At 36.9% G+C, this 21,920-nt stretch overlaps 1 protein-coding gene across 1 annotated transcript in view; it reads right to left on the bottom strand.

Moving 5' to 3' along the window:
- Nucleotides 1-21,920, bottom strand: part of PIK3C2G (phosphatidylinositol-4-phosphate 3-kinase catalytic subunit type 2 gamma) — a 417,122-nt gene that overhangs the window by 116,366 nt on the left and 278,836 nt on the right. The window contains exons 23-24 of the mRNA XM_012559647.2: nucleotides 20,302-20,471; nucleotides 2,635-2,791 (exon numbers count right to left, since the gene is read on the bottom strand). Coding sequence (XP_012415101.1) covers nucleotides 2,635-2,791; nucleotides 20,302-20,471 — 327 coding nt within the window. The remainder of the gene's footprint in view (nucleotides 1-2,634; nucleotides 2,792-20,301; nucleotides 20,472-21,920) is intronic.

Below are 21,920 nucleotides of genomic sequence, written 5' to 3'. Positions count from 1 at the left end.
AATTGTGGTTAAAATATCACATATCTACTTCTTTTAAATAAAATAATATTATATAAACTAATGTTTTCTAGATATATTATACCTCATATGCTGAAATTTCTTTTTTGTAGGAGGTAGAAGAGTTCATTAAACAAGACAGACACACCCACCAAGAGCTTCCAGAATCTTTTTTTTTTTAAAGCTATCCTTTCACATTGTTTTAGTATGCTCAATTGTCATTCAGCATGATTTTTGTGTCATCTGAGAAACAGCATAAACTATATGTAAGCTTTTCCACTTTAGGTTTATTTTTGAAATGTCTGTGGTTATTTAAAGCAGTAGTTAAAATATGGTACTACTCTTGGATGCAGTTATTTATAGCATTATAGACATTTAGAAATACTGTACACTTCAGTTACTTGTGTACATGAATTTTATCTTCCTTATTAAATTGAAAACTTGGAAACTCTGACTGGGTCTCATATGTTAATGTCTCCTCCACAGTTTCTAGCATATAGTAAGCATTCAATAGCTCATGGATTCATGAGCTACATACAGCCTGCTAGAGCTCAAGTGGAAATTAGAGTTGGTAGTGCCTAGATAAGGAGCCCTAGTGGTGCAGTGGTTAAAGCACTTGGCTGCTAACTGAAAAGTCGATGGTTCGAACCCAATGGTTGCTCTGCAGGAGACAGATGTGGCAGGCTGCTTCTGTAAAGATGTACAGCCTTGGAAATCGTACTCTGTCCTATGGGGTTGCTATGAGTCAGAATCGATTTGATGGCAGTGGGTTTAGTTTTTTTGTAGTGCCTAGATAATTATTAAGTAAATGAAGTCAAGCAAGGATTAGACTCATTCGCTGTAGAGTTTCTTTTGTGGTATGGACACAGATTATGAACCCTAAGCTATCTCATAATTGCAATATGGCCTATCAGAATTGGGGGACAGAATACAGATCTATGAATATGAATCTCTGGTTATTATCGGAAAGCCAACTTGAAGATTCTGCAGATGGGTAGAACCTTATACGCTGGGGTTACACACGAAGAAACCAAAGCATCGTTGCATATGAAAACTACATGTGATAATATTTTGGGAAATATCTATTTTTCAAGGCAGAGAGGAAAGAAGTAAGGTGGATATTGTTTGAAAGTTAAAAAAAAAAAGGATCCAGATTAAACATTCATCGTAACAAAGTCCCCATTCAATAGATCTTTTATGTGACAATGGAAATGTTTTATATTTGCACTGTCCCGTACGGTACCGCTAGCAGTAAGTCGCTATTGAGAACTTGAAATGTGGCTAGTGAAACTGAGGAACTGAATTTTTAATTTTATTCAATACTAATTAATTTAAATTTAAATAATCACATGTGACTAGAGAATACTGTATTGGATAGCACTCTTATAGAGTAAGTATCTAGTATAATAATAACTTAATTGAACTCTTACTTGGCAGATACCGTGCTAAGTGCTTTATGTTAACTATTAAATATGGTTATCATGAAATGTAAATCAGTTAATACACATCAAGCCCTTAGCACAGTGTCTGGCCGATACAAAACACTCACTATTAGATCATTTATTCTTCACTCCAATCCTCTGAAGTAGATACTATTATATTTATTTAATAGATGAGGTAATAGTCTTATAGTGGTTAAGTGACATGTCCTGGGGAATGTAGCCAGTAATATTTCAAGATAGGATTCAAACACAAGAAAAGTCTTGTTAAGCCTGTGCTCTTAATAACATCAGGTAAAATTATTCTTATTTGAAGACTCTAAACCAGTTATTTTTGACAACAGTATTGACTCTAAACCTCATACTGACTGAGTCAGTGTATGTTCTTCTCCAAAACTTGCTGTAAAAAAACAAAAACAAAAACTGCTGACCTTTAGATTAGCAGCCATAGCTCTTAACTACTTACGCCACCAGGGTTTTTTTGCTGCAGTTACTAGTATGCAAATATGTGCCCAAAGGAATCATCATATCTTTCTCCCAGAAGGTATTTCTACCAGATTTCCTGTCCCTCTCCCTGTAACTTTGGTCTCCATCTCTTTGGGATGGACAGTGGAGTGAAACATTTAATTGGCCCTTGTTGATCAACAGGATTTATAGGACCATGACCCAGCAGACCTGATGTGTATTACTAAATATTTTATTCCCCAGCTGAGTCAGTAACACGTCACTTTATGTTTTTGATCCTGGGTTTCTTAATCCGGAATGCTGGCAAGGAATCAAAAGCAGAGATTGGGAGAGGAAGCCAGAAAAAATCCTTGCCTAGTCTGCCTCACTGTGTTGGCATGATGTACAAATGAGATAGAATTTCAAAGCACTTTTGAAAAACACTAAGGCACAGTACAACCAAAGGCATTATTTTCCAAATTACCGTCCTTGATCTTTAGTCAAAATATACTGAGATAACCCCCGAATGCATCAATACTGTTGAGAATAGGAATGTCTGAGACAATAACTATGCACCAATGCAATGAGTTATTAAGAAATCTGTTTACAAGCTGCACAATGATACTCTTAGTTTGTTCATTGCTTTCTGTTTTGAATAGTTCTTTGGGGAACTCCAAGCCATTAGCAAAAACAGACTACTGAAAAGGAGACATAAGTGAAGCTTCTTATTTTTGTTATTTCCCCAGGGACTTACCATTTCTAGTAGGTTCAAGAGCAGTCGGCTGTGCCTTCTGACGGTATTATAAGCTCGACAGCAAAGCTCCACAAAATCCTGGAAATGCTGTGGGTTTTTCCCACCCTCTGTAATAAAGTACTCCATCTCTGACGTAAAAATAAAAGGGGCTCGGTCCCTATAAACCAAAAACAAGAGCAACCATAAGCAGGAGGAGAAATGGTTTGTAGGGTTAAATTAGGCAGTCACAACAACTTATTTTCATCTGAATTTTCTTGTTATTTTCTCTCTACCCTTATGGATAAGCATCCTTCATTGTGGATCAGCTGGAGAAACTTACTTATTACAGGCACTGAATAACATAACTGGGTGGCAACAGAGAGGGAAGCACAAGTTATTTTACAATGTCGACCTTGATTATCCGAATGTTTAATTGCAAATTACATTTGAATGGGAATATTATCCACTTAAAAATAATATGAGTCAATTAATAATAAAGGTGATATTTATTCAAAATTTACAGCAAATATATATACTTATAAATTTTGAACTGGTAGAACGGATCATGTGTTTGACTGCATAATATAATTTTTTTTCCTTAGAAGATATGCTGACTCTTTAGGAAAAAAAATTCTGGTAAAAGCTAAGATATTGTAATGACAAGTTCTTTTAGAAGACAATTTATTAAAACAAACAAAAAAAAACTGATGTTACCAATTCTCTGTTATATGCTTAGCAAGGGGGAAAGAAGAAAGGTATCTATATTTCATTTTATGCTAGACTCAGGAAAAATATTGGTCAGAAAAGAGGAAATATGAGGAGATCATTGCTCCATATGTAATACCACCCCCTGTAGTCCCAACTATGGAAAAACAGGAAGACAAAGGACCAGAGAGAAGAAGGTCGTGTTCCTCCTAACTCTGTCAATTTTCCTGATGTTAGTTGGGACATGAAGGGAACCGAGATGAATGTTAGCTCTTGCAACAGAGACAAGAGCAGAGGAAGGATTGTAAACCCTCCTTTTTTTTAATGGGATCCCACTCACTGAATAAAGAGAAAAAGTGTTTGATACCAATTTGGCCTATGGTTCTGTAGACTCCATGAGATGATATACAGTTTTGGGGGAAAATATTTAAAAAATAAAGACTTGAATTAATTAAAGTCATATATATATAACCAAACCCAAGCTCGTTGTCGTCAAGTCGATTGTGACTTGTAGAGACCTTATAGGACAGAGTAGAACCGCTCCACAGTGTTTCCAAGGCTGTAAATCTTTACAGAAGCAGAAGAAGCAGACTGTCACACCTTTCTCTTGCAGAGTGGTTGGTGGGTTCGAAACGCTGACCTTCCAGTTAGCAGCTGAGTGCTTTAACCACTGTGCTACCAGGGCCCCATATACATACACACACACACACACACATATATATATATATATACGCATTTAATTTGAGCCTAAAAGCCTAGGTAAACTAAGATTAGATCAAATAGCAAATGAAAAAGTCATAGATTATTGAGGGAGCATCTTATGTGTACCTGTATCCTTTGTTGTTGCTATGCTATTTCAACAAAAATAGAGTGGGGAATCTCAACAGTCTGACTCAGTTAACCAGAACTTCAGACGTGTAGATATTCAAGTCAGAAAGCCACAACCTAGGCATTCTGTGGCTGATTTCAGGGAAAAGAACACTTACTGAAGGTAAATATTTTAAAAAAAATAAACAATCTTTCTTCTGGTTGGTTGTGGGTTTTTTTTGTTTTGTTTTGGTAATCCATGCTACCTCTGAAAATCAGGAAGAAGAGACTAATATACCAGATACTCTTACTCAGCTTTACATTCACTCATTCAGCACAAATTATCGAGTGTCCAGGCACTGAGGACTGTGTCTCAAGTATCAAATTTTTCCTCAAAATCCATTTATATCTGACCTTTGTGGACTTGTTTTTAGTTGCCTCGGAATTGATTCCAACTCATAGGATCCCATGTGACAGAGTAGAACTGTACCATTATGATTCCACGTATTTTCTATGGATCTATATTATAAGCCCTTTACTCCAACTGATCTGAGAGCTGAGATGTTGAAAGTATAAGATATAGCATAGGTTCAAATCCTGACCCTGCGATTTTCAAGTTGCATATCCTTAACCAATAAGTTTCTATTTTCTCATCACTGAAATGGGTAAATAACAACTATTTCTTAGGATGGCTGCGAGGATTAACAAGCAAATGTACACAAATGCTTAACTCACGGCGCCCAGCACATAGACAGGGCAGCGCACTGGTGCCCGGCTCTGACTAGAGGCTGTAGGCAGGCCCAGACCGCAGGCCCAGAGACAGCCAGCCCCCTGGGTTCAAATCATGATTCTACCCTTAGTTCTGTGACCCTGGGGAAGTTGCTCATCCTCTCCATGCCTCAATCTCCGACTCTTTAAAATGGCAATAAGAGCATTTGACTCATGAGATTGTTATGAGGATTAAATGGGTTAAAGCACGTACGAATGCTTAGAATTCAGCTGGGAGCACTCAACAAACGTTATATATTATTATTCAGCCCCAAACAGCCATGGGTGTTCTCATAGCTGAAGCTTGTCAGAGTTAAACCACTCTCTCTCTTCAAAAATGCCATCAGTAAAATCCCCACCCTTCCTTCAATATTTACTTCCAGCTCCTCCATATAATCTCTCTGACTGCATAAGCCCTTAAATGGACCTTTGAAATGGATAACATCTTTTATGTATCAGTTACCTATCTAGTCATCACTGTTGCTTACGGTTTGTAGAGTTTTAGAAGTATTCTGTACTTATTCATAATCAGAAAAAAAAACTCTTACTTTTATAAATGATAGTTTACCAATAGTTATTTTTTTTTTTAACTACAATCTATGCTATATTTATTGTCAATAATTCAATAATGGAATTTTGGAAATAATTTTAGAAGAGTCTTACATTTTACAGCTTCCTGAAAATTTCTAATGTGCAGAATGTGCTTTTCTCTCTTTAATAAAGAAAAATATGATAGGATAAATGGATTTCTCTTGCAAAGTTTCTGTAGTCACGCATGGCGAGTTCATGTGATATCACGTGGTAACCATTATTAAGAATCAGAGGCAGAAACATCGCAGCAGAAAGTCAAACACACAAAAGGAACACACCCGAATTAGAGAAAACAAATTAATAATAATAAAGAAAAAAAATTAACTGAATTTGAGCATTATGACAGTCTAAAGTTTCAATGGGCCCAACAGAATAAAATGCTATATTAAAAAAAGAAAAAGGCTAAACAAGATTTTTTTCCTTTTTTTTTAAAAATCTTTTTAAATATAGTTTACATGGCTCACTTCTAAGTAACTTTTAAAATAACTCAGAATTAGACTAAAATTTTTCCATATATAAAAAAATCCTGACATGTGAAATTGAATCCCAGCCTGTGCCTATAGGCTGTAGAAGTTGTAGCTGTGGTGTGGTTTATCCAATGCAAACCTAATCCTAGACTGAAGAATTAATGCATCACAGCCTATCTCTGCAGTTTAAGCAAGATTTATAAATCTGAGATATAAATTGGTTGTGGCAAGAGGGAAGATTGAAAACCAGTCTTTCAGGGTGTATACAGTTATTGCATTCTGAATCGTATGTTGAAACCCTCCCATTTATATCTGTACAAATAAAATGCAGAAATTTTTTGTTGTGACTCTCCTACTTTTTTCCTCCCAGATTAGCAGTTTTGCCTTTGCTTGCCTAAATCCTACCTGTTTTTCCTTCTGTATTGTTATATGATATGAATGTAACAGTAAATAAACAGCTCACAAGGTAAAGAGCTTATGATAATATAATAGGGGATCTCTGCATTATTTCTTACAACTGCATGAGAATCTACAATTATCACAAAATAAAAGATTTAATTTAAAAAGTCTGTGTGTTTGCATATAGGTGTTGATGGAAGCCTTGGATGTAGATAAGACAAACTGGTGGAGCCTGCAGACTGAGAAGAGGACCAAGATGAACTCTTAGGGAATCTAATGTTTGAAGGCCTGGTAGAAGAGAGCCAGCCTGCATCACATACTGAGAAGGAGAATCAGAGAAGTAGGAGAAAAAATGGATTTTTAAATTCTTTTCTGGCATTTTTTTAAAGAAACATCTAATAGGTATTATCTTAATTACCGAGTGCTGCTGTAACAGAAATACCACAAGTGGATGGCTTTAAGAAACAGAAGTTTATCTTCTCACAGTCTAGTAGGCTAAAGTCCAAATTCAGGGTGTCAGATCCAGGGAAAGGCTTTCTCTCTCTGTCAGCTCTAAAGGAAGCTCCTTATCATCAATCTTCCCCTAAACTAGGAGCTTCTCTGCACATGAACCCTGGGTCGAAAGGGCATGCTCTGCTCCTGGCACTGCTTTCTTGGTGGTATGGGGTCCCCCACTCTCTGCTTGCTTCCCCCTCCTTTTATCTATTGTAAGATAAAAAGTGGATCAGGCCACACCCCAGGGAAACTCCATTTACATTGGATCAGGGATGCGACCTGAGCAAGGGTGTTACATCCCACCCTAATCCTCTTAAACCACAGGCAGAGATTATGATTTATAACACATACAAAATCACAAAATGGAAGACAATCACACAATACTGGGAATCACAGCCTAACCAAGTTGACACATATTTTGGAGGGACACAATTCAATCCATGACAGGTATAGTTAAGCTAATATGAGTTAAGTGCTCATGGGATGCATCACGGAAGAGGGTATTTTAAAGAGGGAATAGTCAATGCTGTTGAAATCTGCTGAAAAATCATGTAAAATGAGGAATGAATATTGTTGGATTTAGCACTATGAAGGTAATTGCTGATCTTATCAAGTAATGAAGAATAAAGCCAGATTGAAGAGGGTGACAGACTGAATAGGAGGAAACGGAATGGAAATGGAGACTGTAGACTACTCCTTCAGGAAGTTTGTGAAGGTCAGCAAAATGGAATGGAGACTGGGATTTTGAGGGAAGTTATTTAAACTTCAGAGAAACAAGCATATTTAAAAGCTGGTGGGAAGGATTATTTGAGAAGGAGAGAATAAATATCCAAGACGAAATGAACTATTGATAGAATAATGTTCAGTACAAGGTGGGAGAGAAATGGCTCCAATGCACAGATGGATGGATTGAATTTAGAAAGGAGAAACAGATCTCCTTTTATAAGAAAAAGGAAGAAGTTTATATGCAGATATAAGTACTTTGTGAGTCTGGTATTGGGAAGAAAGGTAGGCTCTGCTCTGATAGGTTCTACTTTCTCAATAAAGTTGGAGGTATGGTGCCATGGATTCAATTGTGCCCCCAGAAATATGTGTCAACTTGGCTAGGCCATGATTCCCAATATTCTGTGGTTGTCCTCCATTTTGTGACCTCTATTTTGTAAAGTGTTGTAAATCCTAGCCTTTATGCCTGTGGTTACGATTTCATTTGGGAGTGGGCTGTCTGTTATGATAATGAGACAGAATTAGGTCATGTTAACAAAGATTAGGGTGGGATGCAACACCATTACTTAAGTCACAGCCCTGATCCAATGTAAGGGGAGTTTCCTTGGGGTGTGGCCTGCCTCACCATTTATCTTACAAGAGATAAATGGAGAGAGCAGCAGCAGAGAGAGGGAGACTTCATTACCACCAAGAAAGAAAAGCCAGGAGCAGAGTGTGTCCTTTGGACATGGGCTTCCTGTGCTGAGAAGCTCCTGACCAGGGGAAGATTGATGACAAGGACCTTCCCCCAGAGCTGACAAAGACAGAAAGCCTTCCCCTGGAGTTGGGACTCTGAATTTGGACTTCTAGCCTCATAAAGTGTGAGAGAATAAATTTCTGTTAAAGCCATCCACTTGTGGTATTTCTGTTATAGCATCATTAGATAAGTAAGACCTAGGGAGTGTGGTGTAATAGGTAGGAGAGATCTGAGGTTAATTCTGAAAGGATGAAGTTCAAATCATTGTGGGGAGTGAATTAGTGAGTTGACCACAGACTGTTAGTGTGATTGCTGGGCCATGAGGATGTAGCATGACGCTTTCTTGCAGTGCTTGGCTGCTGTGGTGCAGCACAGAGGAAGCAGATGGGTGGGTTACTGCCAGGGCTTTGAACCGGTTCTGCTCGGTTCAGTCATGACTGATGAAGTGAAACTCAAACGGACCTGAATTTTTTAAATGTGGGTGAAGTGGAACGATAATCAGAATGGGAAAAATTATGGGTCTGAAGCCCTGCTAGAAACTCAGTCCTTCTCTTAGAAAACAAGGGCGGCATGCGCATTGCATAGCAATCAAATCTCTTGACCTGCAGAGTGGGAAACAGCGGTGCCTCACTGAAAGATGGCAGCCAACCACACTGTTTTGAATGTGTGTCACTCTCCACAATTCTGGCAATAATCCAGTCTCCTACATCAGGCTCCTGAAAGGAATCGCTACGCCTCTTGAGAGTCTCCTATTCCAGGGCTTTGACCCACAATTCTTCCCATTCCACTTACCATTCCACTTCACCTAAATTTTAAAAATTCAGATCTGTTCCTATTTTGCTTCATCAGTCATGAATGAAACAGTTCAAATCTGTTCAAAGCCCTGGTTACGACACATTTATCTTCTGCCTCTGCACTTTTATTCACAATATGCTGTATCATATCCTGTCTTTTCCTCTTTTACCACTAATTTAACTTCAGCCCTTTCTTCAAAGTCCGGCTCATGTTATACTTCCTCTTGAAATATTCTCAGTCACTAGCCTTCACAGTGGATATTACCCTATTCTAATATACACTATTAAAAGGATGGTAAAAGCATGCTAATTGTAAAGGATGAATTCTGAATTAGCTGAGGTGCTGTATCCTCAAAATGAGCATTCTTCCATTCATTGATTTTTTTCTTAAACATGTATGTATATACTAAAAAATGAATAATGTTTAATTTTGAGGTATTGGAAACCTAAGGTAAGGACAAAATAATTCAATGCAGCAACTTTCTCAAATGTGAATTATGCAATCTAGATAATATGGCTGGGTTTCAGTCCAACAGTTTAGGATGGTTTTTGGCTCACTAAATTCAACAGAGTAGTCCCTGATGGGCTCTGAAACTACAGTAGAGTCACATCTCATGAGAATGTAACTTATATTAGCTTATCTATGCTTACTAGATGCTTAAAAATGTAAGAAAACAATGAAGAGAATGAGCAATTCTGCCTACCTTTTCATTCAAAGAACACATATCCATAGATGGGAAAGTGACCCTGCTGCCTTCATACATGGTGTTGGCTCTTCTATACTTCTCACAGTGCAATCATCTTGCAAAAAATTTGATCCTAGCTATTAAAGATATGAATTTAATATATACCACGTCCACAAATGCAAGATGACTATGTCATCTGGTGATAACTAAAGGAACAGCCATCTGTACCAATGCTGGTGAGAAAATAGGCTCTGTTGGGCTTATTGAGAAATGGCGTCTTCCCAAGGGCTCCACCACCTACTAGTTTGGACTTGAGAAAGTTATTAAACTTTTCTTTATTTTATTTCTTATTTGTAAAATAGAGGAAATAACAGTACCTACCTCAAAGAATTCTTGTGACAAATAAGTTATTGCAAAGCAAGCATTTCTGAGGATTTAAAGGCAATTTTGGCTATTTCCTTTAGAATTGAATCCTCCATACATGATCCAGCACCACACTAAGGAGCACTTGCTTTGTGTCACTTCCAGTGATAAGCTGCATCAAACCCACAACAATTTTAGGAGAAATACAAGTTTTAATATTGGTGGTGGAGACAGAGGATATTGAGAGTGGATTGGAAAGACAGAGAACTCTATCAAGGATTCATGACAGTAGAATCTGTCTGCTGGACTCTGTAAACACACATATTCCTTCCTTCTAGAGTGTAGTTCTTACAGTATTTTGCTTGAGCAACTGATAATGTTAGTACATGAAAGTATAGCCTGAATTGAAATGTGGGGCTCAGTAAAAAGGCACATTTAGTTATTATTATTTCTAAACATGTTATTGTTAATTTCATAGATGCAAATATTTTTGCCCCCTGAAAATATTGTAGTAACCTTTAAAGAAATATTTTTTAAAGATTTCTAAAATTTGCAGACTCCCACAATAGTGAATGGTGGGATCAGCGTCTAAATAAATGACTATACAGTACATTGGGGAATGTTTGGGCTTACACTTTTCCTGATATCACAAATGACTTTCATTTCATTACAGTACATTTTGCTGTCCATCAGAAAGAACACAAGTCTCTTGTCTAATATCCGTGAGTTAATTGAAAAGGCAAATTTGGAATCTCCATTGGATAGGATACAACATTGTATAATTAGACAACACAAGAAACCTCATATGTGCAATATAATGAGTACATAAGGGTGCATGTACTATTACAAAAAGAACACTTAACATCCTGTGAGATCTCCAAGCCCTCCACAAGTATTAACTGAGGAGAGCATCAACAATAATCTCTTAAGTGCACAACATATTTTTTTCCCCCGGTCCAGCCTCTTTTGTAAACGTACTACATGTTCTAAGTCAGATTCCTGAAGGTCCTTGATTTGTAACTGCTAATAAATTTAGCTACTGACTCTGGAGTTCCCCTCATGCTCAAGTACATCAACTCTCTTATTTGAAAACAGCAGTTAAAACACCTAGATCTTCAAAATAATCAGTCCAACTCTGCTAAATCTGTTATTATGGATCTGAGCTTATGGTAGATCACTATTTCATAAAGACAGGGAAACAGTCTACTTAGCTCCTTTAATTTCCATTTTTTTTCCCTCTGAACAACTGCTATTTTAGGGGAAAGAGTACAGTTATGCTTTGTTTGGAATTCAAGGGTATTCTTGGAACAGAGATTAGTCTGGCTATGAGGAAGGGATTATCAATTCTATACTGTTTGAGTGAAAACTCAAGGTGGTAACACATTTTAAACAGAGGTTAAGTTCTAAAATCAGGTTGAAGGTAAAAATCAAGAATAGTCCAAGTCATCTCTGAAAACTCTTAAATCACCAATAAAGTCATTACAGGCATAATCAAAACTTATGTAACATGTTTGAAATGGACATACTATCTCTTACTAAGTTTAACATCGTGAGATTTTTTTCCCCCTGCACAGAACAGAGTACTGTTTCTTCAGCTGGACACTAGATGAAGTCCTTATACTAGACTTAAATTTAGGAGTCATTTGTAACCTTTTTTTAAAAACTAGATTCAGAGTTAGGGCTACGAGACGCTTATATTGATAGACATGCTGGACCTTAAATCAACTGGGGAATCAACACTCATGTCTTCCATCTTAAGCTCTCTTAGTTCACAATGAAGCATAGACTCATTGAGTGCAGGAAGGCAGGATCCCTACACTATTTAAATGATTCTCTCTCTCTTTTCCTCCTTTTTCCCACCTCTTTCTCACAAACCTTTCTTTTGCAAATATCCCCCACTCGATTCTTCTCCTTTGAAAACCTACAGTCTTTCTGTTTGAAAAAATTCATGTTTCTTATCAGAGAAATGTTTTACTCATGAAACCGAACAAACCAAACCCATTGCCACTGAGTTGATTCCGAGTCATAGTGACCCTATAGGACAGAATAGAACTGCCCCATAGAGTTTCGAAGGAGAGGCTGGTGGATTCGAACTGCCAACCTTTTGGTTAGCAGCTGAGCTCTTAACCACTGTGCCACCAGGGCTCCGTTTTACAGATAAGGGGGGTCATATATACAAGGAGTAACTCAAAAGACATCACAAGATAAAACATAGTTGAAGGACCAGGTGAAGTAGAAGGAGGAGAATTGTTGATAGGGAGAAGACGGGAATGACAAAACAAACTTTATGTCTTGAAATGGTCCACACGAAAGTGCTTTGTAAAATCCAAAGTACTATTCAAAAGCTAGGTGTAGTTTGCTATGGATTGGCTTTGGGTCTGGGGAAAGCTTTTACGAAACTTAAATGTACCAAATTGTGAGTCTCATGCCCAGACTCCCTCATGTAGAACTACCATCAGGTGAAAATACTTGGTAAATTTCCAGGCAGTCTCTTAATAATTTTAGCTTCAGAAAAATTGTACTTTATCAGGTCAGGGGAAGTAAATTCGTTGATATTTTTGGAGCGATCCTTTGATTAAACTGGAATTGAGCCCTGCACAATTCCAGGTAGGTGCTGGAACCCAGGTGGCTCAGTGGTTAAGAGCTACAGCTGCTAACCAAAAGGTTAGCATTTCCAATCCACCAGCTACTCCTTTCACACAACCTGTGTTTTACTGACTATGCAAAGGCATTCAACTGTGTGGATCATAACAAATTATGGATAACATTGCGAAAAATGGGAATTCCAGAACACTTAACTGTGCTCACGAGAAACCTGTACATCAATCAAAAGGCAGTCATTCGAACAGAACAAGGGGAAACTTGATCGTTTAAAGTTAGGGAACGTTTGTATCAGGGTTGTAAAGTGGAGGATCAGTGAAAAAGAGGAAGATCCTCAATGAGATGGATTGACACAGTGGCTGCAACTATGGGCTCAAGCACAATAATGATTGTGAGGATGGCACAGGACCGGGCAGTGTTTCATTCTGCTGGACACAGAGTGGCTACCAGTCGGAACCAACGGCACCTAGCAACAACAACAAGCCACTTCCTGGAAATCCTACGGAGCAGTTCTATTCTGTCCTATGGGGTCACTATGAGTTGGAATCGACTCGATGGCAAGGGGTTTGGTTTTCTTTGTATGTTAGATGTTTAGGATACAAAGATGTCCTTAAGGCACTCACAGGTGAAGAGGTACTGAAAAGCGTGTTTTCTCTCAAGAAAACTCAGATAATACTGCGGCCAACTTCAAGTAAAAGGAACCACAGCGTTTCTAAAGAAACAATTGTGTGAATAACAGACCAATGAGACTCACTGAATTTCAAAGAACACTAAGATAGTAATGACAGCTTGTGGGAGATCATTAAAATCTATGTAGCATTTAGATCAATAGGAAATTATTAGACTGAACTGTAATGATTCGAATAAGACAAAAATTAATCTTTTAATTAAGGGAATTTTTTTAAAGATGGTTTTAAATTCAGGAAACTTAGAATACAAACATAATATTCAAATCAGAAATTCAGCTTAAGAAGTTTTTATATCAGTGGTATTTAATTAACTATTGAAAAGAAAGTCAATGATATTTGATGATTAATATTGGGATGAAAAGGCTGAGATTAAGTGTTTTACAGGTAGTCCTCGAGTTACAATGAACCACATTTATGACAATCTTTTTTTTTTTGTACATCTTGTCATTAGCAATATATACTACATACAATGTTGCAACAAGTAATTTGCTGATGTTATAATCCAGATGATTCAGAACCTTCCAGAAGTAGAGTTATTACCGCAACTGATAAAATGCCAACATTGTCCAACTCTTCTTCATTGTCAGAGTAAATTTTTATGATTTGTGTATTTTTCTTTATGTATGTATGTGTTAAAGTGTATCTGTAAGTTTATGTGTAATATTTCCAACACCCAAAGATCAGATTTATAAAGATACTGATAATAAAAGACAATAACAATGAAAACTAAAAAAAAAAAAAAAAAGAGGAGAGGTATTTGACTTACTGAGAACTGACTTACGACAGAGTTGTCAGAACAGAATCCCATTGTAGTAGGGGACTATCTGTACATGATTGGTATACTATTGGGATAAAACATGAAAAGAATTTCAATCATGTTGTAATAAAAACAGATATATAATATTTTGATCATCCTAGAGTAAATATTTTAATAAGAAAGAACAGAGGTTGAATTTTATTCTGTTGAATTCTGAAATTATTTTTCCTGAACTTATGTCCAGGAGTGTAGTGGTAAGTATTTAACAACTGGCTCTCTCTCTCTTTCCCCCTTGTTTTTCAAAAAAAAAAAAAAAAAAAATCTCTGATTTGTAGCATTTTTCAGTTTCTGTGGTATAAATACTCCCACCACGGTTGATTTCAGGCTACCAATGTGATGTCACTGACTATGGAGTTGAGAAGGAGTTCACACAATCGGCTTCTGCAAGCCAGTGTGAGCCAGCACCAGCACAGCTATGCTTATGTCTGAAAGTATACCAGAAGTCAGCGATGCCTAGGTTAAATACCGAACAGTCTAACATAAACTTGACAACATTCAGTCCTGTCAACCAGCCTCAAAGTCAGAGAACTTAAACGATTAATGGTTCAATTTATGAATTTCAAGGTACAGGCTTTAATAGGTACCAGAAAAAGATATTTAGATAATTTTAAATAAAAAGAAACAATAATCATACAGAGATGCTATCTCATTTCTTGGAACATCATTTGGAACATTTACAATTATAGTCAGTTACAAGTAACACTTAAAGAGCTATCACTCAGTGCCAGGAACTCTTAAAAGCACTCTGCACTCTTATAAGCACTCCACATATGTCAATTCATTTAATCTTCAAAATAATGCTGTTTTATAGATAAGAAAACTGGGGCATATAGAAGCCTTGGCTCAAGGTCACACCAGAAGCACAAGGCAGTGCAGATTAAAACAACACAGTCTGTCTCTGGGGACCTGACTTTAACCACTGCTTGTACTGGCTCTACAATTATCTGGAAAGAAAGCTAAGAAAAAGACATCATGCAAGATCTACCAAAGTGAAAGTTCATATAGACTGCGGGAATACAGTATTAAGAAATAAAATTATACAACAAGTTAAAAAAGCAATAAACATTACCAATAAAGACTCCCTTAAGACTATGGTCTCATGGGACAGCTCAGTCAAATGACGTAATAGAGCTCACAAGTTCATGTTCTGCATCCTAGTGAAATGAGTAGCATCTGGGGTCTTAAAAGCTTCCAAGTGGCCATCTAAGATACAATTATTAGTCTCTACTCATCAAGGGCAAAAGAGTAAGCAGGTAACCAAAATCACAGAGAAGAAACAAGTACACAAGGCTGACAGCCTACATGAGCCACAACCTCAACTACTGTGAGACCAGAAGAACTAGATAGTGCCTGGCTACCGTCACTGGCCGATCTGGCTTGGGGCACAACAGATGATCCTGGTTAGAACGAGAGAAGGATACAGAACAAAACACAAATTCTTAAAAATGGCCAAGCTAACTGGATCACATGAGACGAGAGTACCCCCGAGACTCTTTAAACATTGAACCAAAACTAACCCGAGATCACCTTTTAATAGAAAAGCAGAGTGACAGACAAAATAAAGGATATTACTTGTTCGATCAGTGCTCTACTAAAAAAAACAAAAAACACACAACTTTATGAGTCCAAAAAATCAATAATCCAAAGCAAAGATAAGAAAAAAAAGGGGCAGGGAAACTAGAGTACCGCAAACGGAACAACCGGAACACAATAAGAATGTTGACACAAGGTGAAAAATATGATGTCATTGATCAATTTGTGTAGAAATTATCAAAGAGGAACCTAAGATGCTATGTAAACTTTACCAATAAAATATTATTTTTAAAAAAGACTTCCTTATTATCTCCTGCTCTTTAAGAGAAAGTCACCATCAAGAAATTATTGAGTTAAAATTTAGAGTTTATTACAGTAATATCTTTATACAATGAAATATTTTACTATTTGAAATTATTGTTACAGGGGAACTTTGAGTGAAAAACTGTGTATGGATAATTTGTTAACCACTTTAATTTGTATCTTTGTGAGACAAAATAGAGAAATGAAGGTAATAATTAAGCAATGCTTCAGAAGAAAAACCAATGGGTTTAAGAAAGCTGGCAGAGTTCCTCATTGTTTTCATCACAGGGATTAGCCAATTTTTCACCAGAATTATTAAGCAATGCTGGGGGCAGAACTGTCTTTCAATTTAATCTGCTAGTGTAAATCCTCTTTATCTAATCTCACAATTAAAACCATTAAGAAGGGATTGCTTATTTATATACAGGACGTGAAATTGCTCATATTCCTATCAGAGATGTGTTTTCTTCTCTTAAAGGAGTATCAGAGTTGTTCTAAGAATGGAGATGGGCTTTCCAGATTTCTGAAAAGTTGAATTCTGAGGAATTATTCAGGAACACCTGGGCATGGACTCTGAACCAGAATGTAGTGGAGCTGACTCTGAAATTATTAAAAAATCAGGAAAACTCAGTGTTTGTAAACATTTTCTTAACAGGATCACACAGATGATAAATGTGAGCTGCTCCACAATGGTGATATAATCATGAATATAAAAGTACAGCAGCTCAGTAAGAAACCAGATTCTCTCTCAAGATCCTACTTTTAAGGAGACTATCACCTCTGTGCTGCTTCCCCTGCAGGGGACCAAGCATGGAGGGAAAATCTACCCACAAGATAAACTGCATCTGCTATTTCTCTGTTGGCCTGTTAATTGCTGTTAAATTTTGTATCCTTGGCTAAAGGGTAAATCTGAAACTTACATGAGGGGTTGTATGTTTGTGTGTGATTTTCTTCTGCTAATCCATAACTCACCCACAACTGAAATCTGTGCTTTTTATGTGAGACTGGAAAAGATTTAGGAAATTGTATTATAAATTAGTTAATATATAAACATATTAATACTTCATAAATCATAAAAAGGTATACAACTGCTCCATCCTCCATGTTTTTAAGGAGTAGACAACAGGAGAAACACATATACCAGGAATATATACACTCTGCATTACCTATGAGTACAGCACATTTATGTTAAGGTACGTGAACCATGGTTATTATTGAAGTATTACAAGGCCTTGTTAGACTATGGGAGATTAGGGATAGTAATAGGACATGATTGACATATCTGGCTTTGTACATTATGGGAATTTATTAATAGTCTGAGTATATAAGCAAGATAGGAATGTGCTTTACACCAAAGACTAGGTCTACAATGTAGTAACTGTGGTACAAATAAGGATGTTCACTTATCCTAGGGGGATAAAGAAGCCCTATTTAAAAGAGGCCTTTTGTATATCTAGTAATAAAGAAAAACCAACGGACCTAGGATGGAAGAAGTTATTCTATGAAACAACATTCACTGAACTCCAGAAACAGCTAAAAGAGCCTTGAAGGAGAAGTGTTAGATACTACCTACAATTCAACAGACACAATGAGTAGACATAGTTCAGCTTAACCATTAACCAAACTCAGGGCAAGAGTATTAGTATCAGGAAAGAAATCCCAAGAAACACTGCCAATGAGCCTTACTGGTGGATTCAAATATCCTCAAAATAATAGTTCAAATGGATCATAGGGCTGGAGTTGGTATCCTTAACTGGTGGTAAATAACAAATTATGACAGTGCCAACTTGATTTTCATTCACCCAGTCGATAATTATTGAATGGCTGAGGGCCTATCTGTGATTGGTTTATTGACTGATTAATTCAGCAAACATTATGAAGAACCTACAATGAGTGAGGCTCTACTCTGGGCACATTTTTTTATTTACCTTTTAATTTGCATAAGAAAAATTTAAGATTTCCCAACTGCAGAAGTAGCAGTAGCTGCTATACCGTCAACAAGCAAACAAACAAACTGGGGCTCTTTCTTCTCTATAGCCCCTACTACATATCTCTATTACAGCACTTGTCATATTACTTAGTAACTTTTTCTTTACTTTTATGTCTCCCCTACTGAAATTCTTTCTTTAGGGTTGGGATATTTTATTGTTCACTTTTTAGCCACCCCCATGGTCAAGCCAGATGCTGGTTGAATGAATGAATAAGGGCTTCTCCAAATTCCCAGTTGAAAATCCAGCAAAAAATAAAAGACTTTACAATACTAACTTAATCTTTAAATTTCTAGGAAAGAGTATGTCCCAGGGAAAAAGTGTTATATTAGTAAATCATTTATATGCTCAAGCCTGGAAAGTAACATTTTATCTTTTATTAGTTAGGTCTCCCTCCTCTAGGATGCTCTATTGCTCTGTACATCTATCTCCGCACTTATCACATTTTATAGTAATTATTTGTTTATGTGTCTGTCTTCCCTAGTGCTCTAAAGAAAGAAGAAGTCCCACTGAGGTGGGAAGTGTGTATTATTCATTTTTGTGTCCCCAGTGTTTAGCACAATGTTTGACACACACCATCTTCAACGGATGTTTATGAAATGAATGAGTATGTGTGGCTAATCCTGAGATTATTCATTAAAGAAGGCAATGTATTGAAAGTAGTAAAAAGTGAAACAGTTCCCTTTGTATGCCTTTACAAAATAAGAGATATCAGTCTGTAAGAATTAAACTATATTATGTAGTATGTTGGCATTTTAATACCACATTGTGGCCAACTGGTGAAAGTGCTATCATATTATATTGTAGAAGACATTTTTGTTTCTTCTAGAGGGGCTGTTTCTAGCCAAAAGTGTCTAATTAGCCTTTGTGATAGTCTGAATCCATTTCTACTTTAATAGGAAATATCTTTCTACAGCAAGGGACTTTTAATCTCTGACCTCTGACTTCCTTGCCACCAACTCAAATAAAATAACTGAAAACCTATTCATTAACAAGTATATTCCATTTAAATAAATAATTCTACACCCATTTGCTAGACCAAATATTTAGGAGTAATCCTTGAATCTTTTCTTCTTCTACCAACACCCTCCTCCCTCTCTGCCCCCAATCCATTACTCACTGGCAATATCCAGTCAATAAGCAGGTCCTGTGGCTCTCTATAAAACAGATTCTGAATTGGACAGTTTATCACTTCTACCTTCATCATTAAGGACTTCCTTAACTACTGCAGTGGCCTCCTGATTGGTCTCTTTACTTCACAGGACAAGAGGAGAGAGCTTTTGAAATCCACTGAAATTCATCAATGGTTTTTCCTTGAACTTGAAATAAAAGCCAAATGCCACACTATGACCTTCAGCGCCCTACTTGGTCTGGCCTCCACCAAACTCTTCGCCCTTATCTCCTACTGTCTGCCTCTCTTTCTCCCAGCTCCAGATTCTGAGCCTTCTTGTTGTCATTGGAAGACACCATGCTTATGTCCCTACTCATGGCTGTTACATCTGCATTCTCTCTTCCTCTAATACTCTTCCCCAGGATCTCCACAAGGTGACCACTCATTATACAATTCTCTCTCATCTTTTCGAGAGGCTTCTTTAAAATGGCATTTCTGCCCCAGTCACTTTCTATCACATTTCTCTGCTTTAGTTTCTTTATAGAAAGTATCACTTCTTCATATTATTTCTTTGCTTGTTAACGTGTTTAATGTCCGTCTTCTCTGCTAGAAAGAGATTAGGGTTTGTATCTGCCTTGTTTACTGTTATACCCCCAGTGCTTTTGAAATATTTGTGGAATGATTCAAGGCTAATCTAGGGTGGGAAGTATGCTAGCTTTATGATATGTAAACCATTTGGGCTGATTTGCTATGGGCAATATACCAGATGTATTTAGAGCATCAACTCATGCCTCATTGTCCATTCAAAGTTTGTAAGGAAACAACAACAAAATATTTCAGACAACTTAGACTGTAACAGGATTAGTATCTCATGGGGGAAAACCAATTTATCCCATTAACTATTTCAGGAGAGACAATCTGCTCCATTACCAGTCTATTGAAAGAAATATTTCATTCAATATTATTAGATATACAGTCATATTTATGGTACCTTTGGGGATTAGAGAGATGGGGAGCAAGTCATCTGCAGGATTTCTATGCCATTATGTTAACATTACATGTCATTGTTCTAGGACATTACTTACTATAATAAACATTATTTGTGTACTGACCTTTTTATCCCTCCAAATGTTTGTGCATGGCCTAAGAATTTTCCAAAGTCAATATGAAACATGTGACCTGACTTTGTCAGCATAATATTGTCATTGTGACGATCACAGACTCCTAGGATGAATGTTACCACACACCAGCCGGCACAGGAATAGAAAAAGTTCCTCAAGGCCTAATCAATTGAAAAACAACAACACAAAAATAACAAAAAAAATGAGAAAATGCATTAGCATGAGAGGTAATGGTAAAAAGATAAAAAGCACAATTACATACTCGAGAACAATTTCTACATCTCAGTGGAGGGAAGGGTACAGTTAAGTGGCTGATTTGTAATATCCTAAAGAACATGAAGCAACCTGTTCTTTAGCCTATCAGATGAATATTTGCATTGAATCTAGGGAAAATCTCTCTCTCATTCAGATGGAGCGAATTTTTATGATTTACAAGAGAAAATTTTTTTTGCCTCCAATATACAATATTAAATGATTTTTTTCAAAGCAAAAAAAAAAAAAAAACCAATATGGCACAATATTGCCTATCTTCAAAAAAATCTAAAACATTTTAACTGTTGTTGGATACTGCAACAATTTTTGAATACAGAAAAAGCTATATTGAGATATTTGTGACATTTTATGTTTATCATTACAAATAGGCCATCAAGTGATGGTCAAAATATTTTAGAACAGTACATATCAGTGAATACCTGTGCGGGTGAAAGCAGATTACCACTAAGTCAATTGTGGCTTAAGTTTCTTTAATGAACCGAGGTTTCTTGCTAAAAGTAGTATTCTTTGTCTTCAAAATGCTTTCCATTCAACCTGGTCTCCATTCAACCATGAGTGATTTGTTGGATCAAGATTCTCGGTCTCACAAAGTGGAATGACTGACTTTGTGGAGCAGAAGGACCTATCACAGGACTACATGGCAGATACTTTGCTTTTGTGTCTTTTAAGTTCCTGGACAAGTCACTTTAATTTATCTGTCTTGATTATCTTCACTTATAAAGTGAAGTTAATAAAATATGTCCTGACTATGGTATTTCATATGGTGATTGCGAAGAGAAAATGTGTATGAAATACTTCAAAAAGCACGTAAAGGGCCAAATAAATGCAATCCCAACTTCAGGGAGTTTTGTGTAAAATTCAAAGTTATAATCTTGGGATTGGATGAAAAGTGTATTTTAAGATAATCTCATCAAATTCTTTGGTATTTGGCCTCCCAAATCCTCTGCTTTGCTCCAATTCAATGTTACAGAAGTATGGAATATAAGAAGTCTCAAATCTCCATGTTAACAAAGGCTGACCAATTGTCCAACTTGCCTGAGGCTAAGGGGTTATCCTGAATAAGGGAACTGCAGCACTAAAACTAGGACGGTATTGACAAAAACCTAATGCTAGCTCATATATGATGCATTTGTGTAAACTAGCACAAAGGTGCACCTGCCTCTGGGTGCACTCAGCTGCACCAGTTCATGGTTTAGCAAGTGGAAGAAGAGTTAACTGTGCCCTGACTGTACACACAGTCATTCCCTTAGCCTGGAGCTCTGGTACAGGAAAGAGCCTACATAACTGTAAACTGCAGGCCAGACTACAGGATAAAGTAAAGTGGGAGAAAAATGTTT

The sequence above is a fragment of the Trichechus manatus genome, unplaced genomic scaffold (genome assembly GCF_000243295.1).
Source record: "Trichechus manatus latirostris isolate Lorelei unplaced genomic scaffold, TriManLat1.0 scaffold00289, whole genome shotgun sequence".
In the NCBI taxonomy this organism is placed as follows: Eukaryota; Metazoa; Chordata; class Mammalia; order Sirenia; family Trichechidae; genus Trichechus; species Trichechus manatus.
This window is presented reverse-complemented; position numbering and strand designations above follow the sequence as displayed.